Source organism: Ambystoma mexicanum, chromosome 10 (assembly GCF_040938575.1).
Source record: "Ambystoma mexicanum isolate Mex_15411 chromosome 10, UKY_AmexF1_1, whole genome shotgun sequence".
NCBI lineage: Eukaryota > Metazoa > Chordata > Amphibia > Caudata > Ambystomatidae > Ambystoma > Ambystoma mexicanum.
This window is the reverse complement of record NC_090932.1, coordinates 1,114,375,948-1,114,390,149: the sequence shown is the minus strand read 5'-3', so window position 1 is coordinate 1,114,390,149 and position 14,202 is coordinate 1,114,375,948. Positions and strand designations below refer to the sequence as shown.

At 51.1% G+C, this 14,202-nt stretch overlaps 1 protein-coding gene across 3 annotated transcripts in view; it reads right to left on the bottom strand.

The window, feature by feature from the left end:
- ZMIZ2 (zinc finger MIZ-type containing 2) overlaps positions 1 to 14,202 on the bottom strand; it is a 403,457-nt gene that overhangs the window by 194,576 nt on the left and 194,679 nt on the right. For all 3 annotated transcript variants that reach the window (XR_011276133.1, XM_069618968.1, XM_069618969.1), the window contains exons 3-6: positions 12,934 to 13,048; positions 10,968 to 11,170; positions 10,213 to 10,402; positions 9,409 to 9,672 (exon numbers count right to left, since the gene is read on the bottom strand). Coding sequence is in view for 2 of the 3 variants with exons in the window: in XM_069618968.1 (XP_069475069.1) it covers positions 9,409 to 9,672; positions 10,213 to 10,402; positions 10,968 to 11,170; positions 12,934 to 13,048 (772 nt within the window). In the remaining variant the exon portion in view is untranslated. The remainder of the gene's footprint in view (positions 1 to 9,408; positions 9,673 to 10,212; positions 10,403 to 10,967; positions 11,171 to 12,933; positions 13,049 to 14,202) is intronic.

Genomic DNA, 14,202 nt, shown 5'->3' with positions numbered 1-14,202 from the left:
TGGATCCCTTCGCGGCGCAGCTGCGCCGCCACCGGTGCGAGGCACTTGGTGAACACCCTGGGTGCGGACCGTAGTCCGAAGGGGAGGGCTTTGAACTGGTAATGACGCCCTTGGACCACAAACCTGAGGAATTTTCGGTGCCCCTTTAGGATGGGAATATGGAAGTAGGCATCCTCCAAATCCAACGACGACAGGAAGTCTCCTTCCTCCAGCTGACCCAGGACGTGCTGGAGGGTGACCATCCGGAACTTTTGCGCCTTGATGAACTTGTTCAGACGTCGCAGGTCCAGGATGGGGAGCCATCCCCCCGTCGTCTTCTTCACGAGGAAGTATCTCGAGTAAACTCCGGAGCCCCGAAGCCTCTTTGGGACGAGTTCGATGGCGCCCTTCCTGAGCATCGCCTTTACCTCCAGAAGAAGTTGAGGGACGTGAAGTTCTTTCCTGGCCACGGGGGGGACGCGCAGACACCTTCTTTGAAACTCGAGCGCGTGGCCCCGGGCCAAGGCGTCCAGCACCCACCGGTCGGTGGAGATGGACTCCCACACGCTGACGAAGCTCGCCAGCCGGCCTCCCACCGGGGTGCTTCGGTGGGGGCCCGACCCCACGGCCGGTTCAATCCTGCTTCGACAAGGCTTTGCCGCCTTGACCTCCTTGGCGACGACGGCGGGGTCCGCCAGACTTGCCTCGTCCTCTGTAGGCCTCCTGAGACGAGCGGGCCGCTTGACGGTAGGTGGATAAACCGCCGCCGGAACCTTTGGAGGCGCCCTTGCCTCCGCTGCTCCGAAAGGGCGTCCGTCGTCGTTGCAGAACTCCAAGGGCCCGGGCCGTCTCGGTGTCCGCTTTAATGGCCTGAAGGGAATCGTCCACTGTTTTCCCCCAAACAGGTTGTTCCCATCGAAGGGCATGTCCAGGACTCTGGTCTGAACGTCTTGACGGAAGTCCGTAGCCTTGAGCCATCCACGCCGCCTAAGGCAAACGCCGTTGCCCAACTGGCGGAACCCAGTGTCGGCGATGTCCGTCGCAACGGTAATGGCGTGGTCCGAAGCCACCTCACCTTCCTGCAGGATCTCCAGGGCCTCTGCCCTCTTGTCGTCCGGCAAGAAGTCCAGCAGGGGAGCCAGTTTGTACCAGAGCTCCCTGTCGTAGCGGGCCACGATAGCCAAGGTGTTGGCCGCTTTAATCGTCGTCGCTGCAGACGAGATGACTCTGCGTCCCATAGCGTCCAATTTCTTTCCCTCGCCGTCCGGTGGGGAAGTCGATGTGGAGGCCGCACCCCCCCCCGCTTTCTTCCTGGCCGCCGCGGAGACAACGGAGTCCGGGGTAGGCTGTGCCCGGAGGCACAGGGGGGCCGTGTCCGGGACCCGGTACTTTTTCTCGTACCGGTCTCTTCTAGCTGGCGTCGTGGAAGGGTTCTTGAGGAGGGTGAGGCCCTCATCCCAAATGTCGTCCAATAGAGGCACTGCGAGGACCGTCTTCCTCTTGGCCTCGCGCCGCTGATAAAGGAAACCTTCCTTCTTCTCCTCAGGGCAGAGTTGGAAAAGCTCGGATGCCCAGGTGATCATGGAGTGGAACGATCCAATCTCGTCGGGCGAAGAAGCCCTGGTGGGAGGCGACGACGGTACATCCTCGTCGTATACCTAGTCGTCCGTACCCGTCGCTGCCGTGTCAGTCCCCGTATCATCCCCTCGGGTGGACGGGGAGGAGGAGTGGAAGGGGCGCGACGGCTGAAAAGGAGGCGGAGGGTGGATTCTTCTTTTCTTGGTAGGGGGGAACCCCAGAAGGTCCCGGTTCTGGGTCCCCCGACGGGAGAGGTTCCGTCGGCAACGGTAATCTCGTCCTTATCTCTGAGCATAAGGACTGTATAGCCAACAAAATGGCCGCCGAGTTGTCCCGGCGCGGGCAGAGGGGAATCCGACGGGCGATCAGGGGCCCCGTCGGTACCCTCGACGATGTCGTCGTCACCTGCGTCGGGATTCATCCCGACGGGCCGGTCTTCTTCCACGCCGAGGCCGTGGCTTAAGACCTCGACCAGCTCCTCCTCCGAGGTTGAGGCCGAATCTACGACGACGCCCTGCCCCCCCCTTTTTCTTCCCCACGGGGGATTTCACGGGGGTCCTATCGATGGGCACAAAAGAGGACTCCCTCCGAGGTGGCAGGGAGACTCTGAGCCCCGAGGTCGCCACCACTGGTGTAGCCTCCACAGGCTGAGCCAGGGCCGCCGCGACAGTTTCGATAGAGGGCTTGGCCGGATGGATTAAGGCCTTCACCACCTTAGGTGCGCTCACCGCCTTATCCTTGAGGGGGGACACTGCCTCGCTCCCCCTCCGCCTTCAAGCTCGACCGGGGCCTCTCCAGAAGCCTTGCCGGGTGCTCGGCCTTCCTCTTACCCGACCCAGAGCGTTGGCTCGTGGTTGATGGTGCCGGGGAGGGTGCGCCCAGCCTGGCGCCCGTAGAGCCCGACCGTTCGGCGCTCCCGGTGCCAGCGGACTCGCGGTGCTTGGCCTTATGTTGGACCCCCGTCGCCGGGGCGTCCTCAAAGGTCTTAGAAGACCGCTCGGATTTCTTCCTCTTCTTCTCGCCGGACGGGCTCTTCCCTTCCAGCCAGTTGGCGAGACGTTGATGGCGGTCCTTCATGGTCCGCTCCGACATGTTGCCGCAAAACGCACAGTCCTTCTCCACGTGCGTCTTGTCCTCATGTAGGCAGTAAAGACAAAAAGAGTATTCGTCCTCCTTGAAGACGTTCTGCAGCTGGCATCCAGGGCAGACCCTGAACAGCTTTCCGGGGGTCGAGCTTCCCTTCTCCTGGGCCATGACCGGGCCTGAGAAACTTCTGGAGTCCTCCAAAAGCGTAGCTCGACGAAATCTTCACCCTTGAGGGGCGCAGACGAATCCGACACGGGTCCCCGTTGATCGGATGGAGAGTCGGTGGAGCTTGAGGCTCTTTTGACCGAAAAAACGAAGTTTTTGAGAAAAAACGTGAAAAAAATAGCACTAACGCTCGAGAGCAATAGCACGAGGATCCCAACACATGAACGTGCGGTAAAAATCTGAAGATGGCTGCCAGAGGCGGTGCTTAGGTAGAGGGCAGTCATTGGCTGTGGTCAGTATGACGCAGAGACCAGTGATTGGTTACTACTACGAAAGACAGATCAGAAACGAAACTGATACTGGTTTTTTCTTTACCGAGGATTCCCAGCCTGACGACGGGGAATATTCATGAGCATGTGAATCCATGCCAGACCCCATGCTGGAGAACCAGCGGAACTCCTGAAGAGGTTGCATCTGTAGCCTGCAGAGCCGGATAGGGTAGATGCACGAAGACATCATGCTGAGCAACGACTTCATGGTTTCCGCTGTGGCGGTCTTCAGTGACAACAGCTGTTGTACCTTCCCCAGAATGGCCGCTACCCTCTCCCCAAAGGGCGATTCCAGGCAGGACACTGTTGAACCTGGCTCCCAGGAACAGTTCATTCTGCGAGGGCATCAAGCAGGACTTTGGATAATCCATGGAGAATCACAGATCCGTCAGCAGCTGTAAGTGTACTTTCCGTGTGTCCGACGGCCACTTCCTTTCACTTGGCCCGGATGAGCCACTCGTCGAGGTACGGGTACAGCTCCTGTAGGACGTACCGCCACTGTCTCCAGGCACTTTGTTAACACCCTAGGCGCCTGTTCAGGAGGATTTTCATTTTAGTGCTATATTTCTCCCACCTTAGAGACCCCCAGCTCTTTTGCTTGACTTTAGGACTTTTCAATTTGAACCCTGGAGTGAGCAAGACCTTTTTCTCACTCCCTCATGTGTTTCGATCTGATATGGATTATATGTTTCGTTTGTTTTTGGAGTCTGACAAACTCCATAGGCATCTACTTTTTGTATGGTGACAGCACCTTCAGTGCAGCATCAGAAATCCTTTAGATTTCTCATAAGGTTTAAATACCTTTTCTTCTGTGAACTACTGTTCCCAAGAATAGTAAAGTGCGATTGATTTTACTTACCTCTTCTCTTTGTGGGTCCAGCACACACCATCTTATGTGGAGTGCTGAGGATTACGTAGTAGCCCCTCAACCTACCTACTCATGTAACATCATTTTTTATGTTACCCTCACTACTTTAAATGGCTGGTGGCATGTGCATTTCTACCGCAGGCTGAATACTCAGCTACAGCATTGCACCAATGGGTGACCATTTTGTCATATTGGCCCCGGTCTTCTTTCGCAAGTTTTCAGTTGTGAGGTCTTTCTTGGGTCTTACTATGCGCGCCAAGCCAGGTTTGAGCCCTTTGTTCGTTTTGCCTTTGGCAGGCTTCAGTACTGAAACCTGCCTCTGGCTCCAGTGTGTCTGGAAGGGCAGGAAGTGAGCGAGGTTCCTTAAACTCCCCTGTCCATTGACTTTAGGAATGCACCTAGTCCCGAATGGCTTGTTGTCCTAACAGGACAGCCACCCTGCTGTTTGATGGACAGCTAGGCTGTGCATGAATGGGAGATACCTGCTTAAAAAGGTGAAGGTTTTGGGATTGAAGACAGTCGGCCACTGGGACAAAGTGCCCAACGAAGAAACCATGAACAAAGCTTGCTGCTTCCACCCAGACCTTTGAATTGCCCAGTGAAGCCCTGCTGCTGTGCTGAAACTCCTTTTTCTGATCAACAAGAGAAGCTCCGGGTGGGACGGCTGCTTCTCTTGAATTAGTGGAACCAACTAACCCCGAGATATACCACACTGGATCACCTTCCCCGATTGGCTGAACTTCTTTGCTGCTGCAAGAACCGAGTGCCAGGGGTTGAGAAATCCGTAGTAGAGTGCAATGTCTGCAATACAGCCAGAAACTCCAGGAGTGTCCCCAGGACCATCCAGAAGCAGGGCGACCAGAGCTTGAAATCCCCCACCAGAGTGCAGGACTCTAGGAGTGAAGGAAGCCCAACTGGTGTCAAAGATCTGCGGTGGTGCTATTTACCGAGCGCTGAAATCGTGAAGTGCTGCTGATCTGAAAAAAAGTTCAAAGCTGCCGCCGACTTCCGAATTGCTGCCACAGGAGTCCTCCAGATGTCCTCCCTCTTGTCCCGACGACAGAGGCCCAGGATCTGCAACGCTGCAAACAGAGAGAAGCCAGCTGGACCACTCTTCTTCCAACCAAAAGATACTGTTCAGACTTGGGGTACTTACCTCAGGGTCTTTAGCTTTGCTCTTCTCAGTTGAGACTTTCAGTAGCTACTTTGCTAGAGTTGATTTCAGCTGTACCCTTCACAAATGTAACCGCTTGTGACCCTAAAGTGATTTTTCTTCAGCATACTCTCCATCTTTGTGCAAGACATTGTTATCTAAGAAGTGCCTCATTTCAATACACTGCGCTCCAATGGACTTTGGCTGTCCTGGCTCTCTGTAGACTCTTCTAGTCCATGTGACTGGCATTTAGTGTCCATCAAAAGGTGATAACTTGGTTTTAAAATACCATTGCTGGGAAAAGTTTTTATCTAGACTTCATTGGAAGATTGAAGTGCTCACATGCTCTGAGAACGTGTTTAACCTTTTTCCTTCCCTTAACCTTTCCTTTCTACAAACCTCATAATCTACAAAGTGTACTAGTGATATATAAATGCCACTACTGTCCTAGTTAGTGAAGTCACCTCAGGGTGTAGGAAGTGTGTAAAAAGCATCTCTAAAGAGTATCTACTAGCTTTGTGTTGATTCTGGAAAAGTATTGAAGTTTATTTGATTGTTACACATATTGCCCTTTTTAAAGAATGCTTATTTAAAAACGGATGTTAAATATATTTATAACTTTATATATTTAAACCATGAGTGTAAGTATTACTTTGTTACTTGTATTTGGGAATTTCATTGCTACAGCTCACATTTACCCCTCTTGAGAAGCCTTGCTGCTCAGTCACAATACCAACTTGTGAAGTACAGACCTATACCTAAAGGTGGGTGACCTAATACCTAGAGGACAAGTCTTGTGTAGTCTCCCACAGGGTTACTACATCAATTCTTGCCTAACAGCGCCGACTTCAGGCCGAATGGGAAGGACCTTGAATTGGTAGGGTCTCCCTTGCACCTCAATGCCTAGGCACTTCCGATGCTTCTTGTGGATGGGGACGTCCAAGTACGTGGCATCCAGATCCAGCGACGTCCAGAAGCCGCCTTCCTCCAGTTGGCCGACCATGTGCAACAGGACCATCCTCAATTTTTGGGACTTGAGGCATTTGATGAGATGCTGCAGGTCCAGAATGTGCCTCCAGCCCCCAGTCTTTCTTTACTAAGAAGTATCTGGAGTAGATTTCGGAGCCCCAAAGTCATTTTGGAACTAGCTCCATTGCCCACTTTCGTAGCAAGGCCCGTACCTCCTGCAGGAGCGGAGGAATGTGCTGTTCCCCCACTGACATTTTTGCTGAAACTCCAGGGTATGTTTGTGGCCAAGAGCGTCCAGCACCCATCTGTCGGTGGAGATCCTGCACTCGCCAACGAAACTAGCAAGCAGGCCGCCCACCGGGTTGCAAGGGTGGGGGCCCGACGTCCTGGCCGATTCAGTCCTGCTTCACCGCCTGCGTCCCACATTGGGAGAGTCGACAGCGCTGGTCACCTCCACCAAAAGCCTTGCAACGGCCTCTGTAGGCCTCCTGGGTCGTGGACTGGGAGGGTTGATGGTACAACAAGGAAACTCCACCAAAACCTTTCGGTCTGCTGGACTTTCCGCAGTAGGTGCGAAAGGTTGGGCGGTGTTGCTCAGGGCACAAGCAGTCTCCGTGTCAGTCGTGATGGCCTGCAAAGACTCCTCAACTGTCTTCCCGTAGAGCTGGTCCCTGTCCAAGGGCATGTCCAGTACTCTCGTCTGGACCTACTGGCGGAAGTTGGTGGCCCTCAGCCAGCTTCGACGCCGGAAACCGACACAGTTCCCCATCCGTCAGAAACCTGTGTCCAAGATGTCAAGGGCCACGTAATGGCATGGTTCGACGCCACCTCCCCTTCCGGGAGGAAGTAGATCGCCTCTACCCGTTTGTCTGGTAGGAAGTCTAGAATCTGGGCCAGTTTGTACCAGAGTTCCCTGTCGTTCCTGGACAGAATCGCCAGTGCATTGACCGCCTCGACTGTCGACGCCGGAGTAGATGATCTTACTCACCATGGCGTCCAACTTCTTTCCCTTGCTGTCCAGAGGGACAGAGGATGAAAATGAGGGGTTAGATCTCTTCCTCGCAACCACTGATAACAGTCCAGAGACCATAGGCACCTGGGTGCGGACTCCGGCACCCAGTATTTTTTTGCTAGTCTATCTGGCTTGGCTGTGGCGGGTTCTTCATCAGGGTTAGGCACTCCTCCCAAATGTCATCCAGGAGGGGTACCGCCATGATGGTCTTCCTCTTTGCCTCGCACCTCGGGTAGAGGAAACCTTCCCTTTTGGTCTTTCCGGGTGTCAGCTGGAACAGCTCGGACGCTCTGGCGACCATGACCCACCTTGTCCGGAGGAGATGCCCCTGGCTGCAGCAAATCGCCCGCCGCGACGCAGGGTCGAGAGAATGTCCAGCGATACAGCCCTTGGTGCTAGTTCAACAGGCTTATTAGGCACACGTCGCTGGCATTTCCGACGTCCTCGTCAGTGTTTCAGTTGTTGTCCCCTACGTTCTCATGGATCGTGTATATGGACTCCTGGTCTTCCTCATCTGAGGAAGAGACATCAGTTCCGTGGAGTACGACTCAACCTGACGACTACCCTGCCCAACCCCACCCCCCCCCCCTTTTTGCATCCTGAGGGTGGGACTTATTATTCGAGCTTAGCTCCGGCATCCCATTTTCCAGTGTCCTCTCCACGGCCCTGGTGGAGGCCTCCGGCCTCAGGGGCTGGGACACACTGGGCGCAGCCAGGGCTTCCTTGAACAGGTCAGCCTCTTCGGCCTTCGTGAGAGCAGCCGCTACCATCTTGATCGTCGACAATGATGAGGATTTTTCCTGGGCCGGTCGGTCTGCTTTTTCTGCACCTGGGGCTTCTTGGACTTCTCAAGCAGCTTAGTTGGTCGATTTCCTCTGAGGAGGAGCTGGATCGATGGCTGGAGATGGAGGCAGATGGTGAGGTTGAATGTGCCCCGCGCATAGCTGGATCCGCTTGCGCGGATAACCCAACGGAGACAGACTTGCGGTGCTTGGCCTTGTGTTGGCCCCCACCAATGGAACGTCCTCAAAGGACTTAGAAGCGGACTTAGAAGCCCGCTCCTCGGACCGGCCGGTCCTGTGAGGCATGCCCCTGCTTAGGGCAAGGGGTAGAGGCCTTACCACTGAGCCACGCCGCCAGTCTACCGTGACAATCTTTCATGGTTCTCTTGCTGAACCCGAGGCAGATCTCACAATCTCCTTCTCAGTCGTCCAGGTGGAGACAGTAGCGGCATTGAAGGAAGTGGTTTGTATTTTACAAACACGTTCCGCAAGCCGCAGCTGGAACAGAGCTTGAAAAGGGAGCTTCCCTCTTCTCTTCCAACATGGTCCGTAGTGCGGGTTAGGCCCGGTGGCCTTCTGGTACTTTTGACGAACACTCGATCCTTGCCCTTGAGGGATGCCTAAAATTCACCGGCAAACGGATCCCCACTTGCCTGCTGATGTAGAGAAAGAGCACACTGCTCTGACAAATAGGACTTTCTCGAAAAAGCAATAATAAATGTAGAATAGCTCACAGAGCAAAACTTGAGGACTCCCAACACTTGAATATGCAGTGAAAATCTGAAGTTCGCTGCCAGATGAGGGGATTAGGGAGAGGGCAGTCACTGGCTGGGGGCAGTATGACCCACAGTTCAGAGGTTGGTTTAGAGAATAAATACAGATTCTAAGCGAAAGTGATACTGTTTGTTCTTTTACCAAGGATTCCCGGCCTGACAACAGGAAATATTCATGAGCATGTGAATCCATGCCAGACCACATGCTGGAGAAGGTTAGAATATAGAAAGCTGCAGAATATTTTCAGCAGAGGCTAAAAACCAGAAGGAGGGAAGATAAGTTTAGGAAGGTAGAGGGGCAACATTACATTGGGGGCAGGAAATAGGAGTAATCTGAGGAAGAGGTGCTGCTAGGAAAGATCCAGTCCTTTAATGAGTGATGGGGCATGGTTTCCCACCAAATCTTATTCCCTCCTTCCCCCATGGCAAACCCTTGTACTTCCCCACAGGGGACTCAGACATCCTAGCGGTAGCCACTACTCCTTTCATGATTTCCCCCCACATAATCTACTCTACCAACCACCAATCCTTAAGTATACACACAAATGAACTGCGCTCCTCACCCACATCCCCTCGAGACGGGGACACTCACACGCACCATTGATGGAGTAAGTCACTTCTCCAACTGAACACTTTTCCCCACCAAATCAACAGTCCCTTCAGCCTCGACACTCAAGTCCAACCACGCTCCACAGATCAGATGCCCACACTCACCTCCCCAGAGTATGTCCTCTTCACCCCTTGCCTGGGCATCTGCTGACCCTGGGGAGGGCCAGGGTAGCCGTGCTGTGGCATCCGTTGGGTGGTGTACATTGGGCTCATGCCCTGAGCTCGGCTGGCACTCATACTCATTGGTGACATCCCAGAGGGAACCATCACACCCCCCATGTTGCCTGGGTTCATGCCGCCTTGCACCGAGTGCCCCCGCGGGGCAGAGTGTTGCATGAACTGATTGCCGTAGGACTGACCCGAGCCCATCTGTGGAGAGAGGGGGAAACAATAGGATAATGGCGTTAATTAAGAGGGAGGGTCATTAGATTGTGAAGGTAATCTAGAAAGCCAGAGTCATTACAATATGGTGGAAAAAAGGGAAGTGCAGACCAACAAATGCTTCGAACAAGGCAGGAGAGATGGGGTAGAGAGAAAAAGAAAGGACAAAGAAAAATCAGGGGAAAGAATAAATAAGAATTTAAAAAGCGAAAGAAAAGGAGAGGCAATGTAGAAGGGAAGAAGGGACAGAAATGATAAAGGAAGGTAGAGCAAAAACGGACCAATAGGGGAAAAGGGGAAGCATGGCGCAAGCAAGGAGTGAAGGACCAATAAAGCGCTATGTAAGGTGGAGGAATGGAAACTAGAAAGGAAGAGTTTGAAAAAGTGGTAAGGCTTGGAGAACAGAGGTGGTGAGAAAACAGAAAATGTGAGCGGAAAGAAGATTAGAGACGAGAAGGAACAAACGGTCGAGAGTCCAACACCAATGATGAGACAAGCAGTGGCACATTGTTATATTCTGGTTCTTACCGTTCCATACTGACTCAGATCATGGCTTTGTTTCTCCTGCAGTGCTGCCACTGTAGCAGTGGCAGTGGCAGTGGCGGTAGCAGCAGCAGCGGCAACGGCAGCAGCCGCTGCATGGGTGAAGTCGGACGGAGGTCGCCCAGCGTGAGACTGCATACCCATGTTGCCTGGGCCAGTGGGGCTATTGGCATAACTGTAAGAAAAAGACTGCATTTGTATAGGAGTGGGGAGACTGGTGCTATCAGTGGTCTGAGAACGGTGTGTCTGGAAGGTAAGCAGGACAAATAAAAGGGCACCAAAAACACCAACGGAGCCCAATAAGTAACAAAAGTTTGGAAGCTATCAACAGTGGATCAGAGATACGATGCAGATAAACGAGTTGCCAGAAAAACATATTACAAACTAAGAAGTGAGTGGATATGGAAAAACAAAATGTATGAGTCCGTACTCACAAAGATGTGTAAAAGCCTCAACTTCTGCCCTGCCCAATGGCAACATTTGGCACGTAGGAGGGGCAGCAGTTTCCGTCCTGAGTGTAGGAGACTCTCCTGCAGACTGTAGCCCCAGACTATCCACGACCAAGATGACCGCTTCAGGTCAGATTTGGGCAGTACATGGCTCTAAGAGGAAGCAGTAGTGTACCCTCTGCCCGATAGGGCAAACGCTAAAGAGAGTAGACAGTAGCACCCGAAAATATCCTGCTGTGGGTACATGCAGTTTCCTCCACAAACCCTGCAAAACCTGTAAAGTAACCTTACCTGCTGGTGAAGCCAGGTCCGGTTGGATATCCGCTTCGCCCATACATGGCCTGGTGTGCATAAGCCTTCCCGGCACCACTGTCAGAAAATGCCTGCTGGCCCATGAACTGGGGTGTGTTCATGCCAGGGCCACTACCCGCCATCCCGGGCATCATGGGGCTGCCGCTGGAGTTCCCCCCGGGTCCCATGGGGTTCCCCAAAGCCTGAAACAAGAGAGAACACATATGACCTGCCTCATAATGAACACCAAACCCAGTGTTCAAAAATCTTTCAAGTTCTACACGAAAATCGACCCCACAGCGGTTTCAGGAATTCATAACCTTGTCGCCATCAGCACTGTTCTGCAGCCGGTGTGGCCAGCCCGATTTCATAAGTGAAAAAGCTGTGGCGGCAGCAGATCTGGATGAATGATATGTACCATGATCACCATTGAGCATGTTGCCAATAAACATAGCACCCGAGGGCAGGCTTGTAGTGTTACTGGATATTGCCAAATTTTATCCTGTACCTCCTGCTCTTTGGGCCAACCGTAAACTCAACAATTTCACCAAGCAAAACTATTTTTTGGGTCAAAGATTGTGGAGTACTATCTAGGTTGCTGCTGTGGAAGCACCGCTCTGCTTATCCTTCTCTCCACCTTCTGCTGATGCGCTGCATGCTGTTCCCAATTATTATGCATCTCTGAAAGAAGACTAGATCAACACAAATATTAAGCTGATTTGTTCAAAAGCAAGTTCACCTATGGGTACAGGGATGGCAGACTAAGCCTTCCAGTTCATTGCATCTTTTCGTCTCAGCTGCACTACACTAGCAGTGAAAAGGTTTTGGGAAGCGGGTCTTCAACGGTGGTTGGTTTCCATGGACTGACTGGCTGCTTCAGGCAATACAAAATGTTGCTGCTTGGTGACTTACGTCTTGGACTACAATTCCCATGAAGCTTCACCATACATTATCCTAGACAGGGCTGATGAGAGCTGTGATCTAAAACATCCTAAGTTCCACAAGTTGCAACTCCCTCCCCCGTCCGCCATTACGATCTTTAGCCGGAATTGCCTTTTGCCATTAAATTGAATCATTGTCTCAAAAGGCAGAGGAGGGTTAGCAAATGCGCCCTTGCTTCCCATTCATGCTAGATTATACGCCTTGGGGGTTACTACATTCTAGTGAAGACTTAATAGCTAAACGGGGATCGATTGTGTATCAGGTGCAAACACACCCTTTAGCAGGGACACCTGGTCGGCTATGTTCCATGGTACTAAAATAACAGTAACGTGAGCAAAGATAAGATTGCCACACAAGCATTCTCATTTCACACTGAACAACTTAATCAGTTACTAGTGGTTACGTCCACCTTTAAAAATCCAGACACAAGATGACTGCGACAAGTCGGAGTGCTCAACCTTTGTACATTGAAACAGTTTTCTCTGTCACCAGCTGCTAGAAAAAGTCATACAAACCAGATCCGGAAACAATGCATTAAAAAAAAATGTGAATACTCTGCCAAATTTACTGAAAATCGGCACTCAAATGAAAAAACTAAAAATAATTGGCGTATTTCTGCAAGTAGTGAATAATAGAGTATTCACTCAACTGTTTTTTTCTTTATAAGTCTCAAAAAGAACTGCAAAATTGGGAGACGTTAGCTTTTGGTACCGGTGAAGGGTTGAGTGCGCAGACTGGGAGGTGAAACAGGATTTGATGACTGGAACCTGCTGTCAACCCCAACCTCAAAATCCTCTTAACGCAGTGAAAATGTCGGGGTGTACAAGCCCAGATCCCGTGGCCCTTCTTAATCAAAATGAGTTTTATAGATCAAACCTAGAAGAGAACCTCTTGTAGACAACTGAGAGTGGGCATGGCGTCAGACTGTTCAACCACAGAAATCCAAAATGGCTACCACTTATTGGGATACCCTTGCCAACACCAATCCAAGAAACTCAACCCCTCTAACATTGAAACAACATACCTGACTCTGGGAGGTGTTGCTCACGCCCCACACGGTGGTCACCACAGACAGAGACCCTGCAGGCTGGTTTGTGTTCTGTTGCCAGGGAACCGACTCGTATGAATATGAACCATCACTGCGGGAAAAAAGAAAAGAAAGTTGGATGGTGTGCACAACGCCTGAGCATGTTGGAACACCCTCATTGAACCGATTAGGATTCTTGTTCCATTACATTTACTACGGAGATAACCACCATTCCATCAATTGCACTTCACACTAGAAACTCCGAGGATAAGCCAACTGTGTACAGCAATGTGGCTCTGAGAGGCTTATCCATTCACATTTACACATCGTGTTCACCAAAAGTGGCTCATCTAAGCAAACAAAATACGGCTATCAAAATACCTTGCAGCTATTGGGATCCTGCTTGTAGCTTGAAAGAGCCAGGATAGTTTAGCACAGAATACCTGGGGCTACTTTTCAATCCAAGACAACTGGTGGCTGGTGCCATACAAATGTATGCATGTGACATTACAGCTCTTTTGTATATTCATGGGAATCCCAAATTGCCAGTTTAAATCACATTTAAAATGTTTATTTTTTTTAACTTGCCAAAACTATACAATCTGATTAACAAGTAACCATGTGTGCTAATCTTGTGAAGAATATGGAGCAAATACCCAATAATGATGCCGTTTTTTTAACGGTTTATAATTTTAAGAACTAGATTGGGTTTACCTTCATTGTTCACATTACATTTGGAGTCTCTTGGAATGCAATCAAAAACAGCGTCAATAAATGCATTATATTTGATGGATAATGTGACATTGATTGATTCTCATATTGAAGGAGTATTACAATATATTTATAATTACTCACTGTAATCGTATTTCTGATGCTTGTATCTGCTTAGATTTGCATGCTGTGCATAGACCGACATCTAGTGGAAGTGGCAGAGTATTACAGTTTTTTTCGAAACTCGAAAAGGGACGTCGACGGGGCATGCCAGTAATACTATCCCTAGTGTGACGTCCACTGGGTTCTACGTTATTTCGGCGAACGAAATTTCATCGTGGGACTTTTCATCGCCGACCCTTTCATCGCCAACATTTGTATTTTATTTTTTATTTACGGGGGGGCTGTGTCCCCCCCAAGCTCCCCCTTACTTAAATAATCATACCCCAACCCGCACAAACACCCCCCCTAAAATAAAATGTAAGAAAAAAAAAAAAAGGTTGGCGATGAAAGGGTCGCCGATGAAGTCCCACGATGAAAAAGTGGTCGACGAAA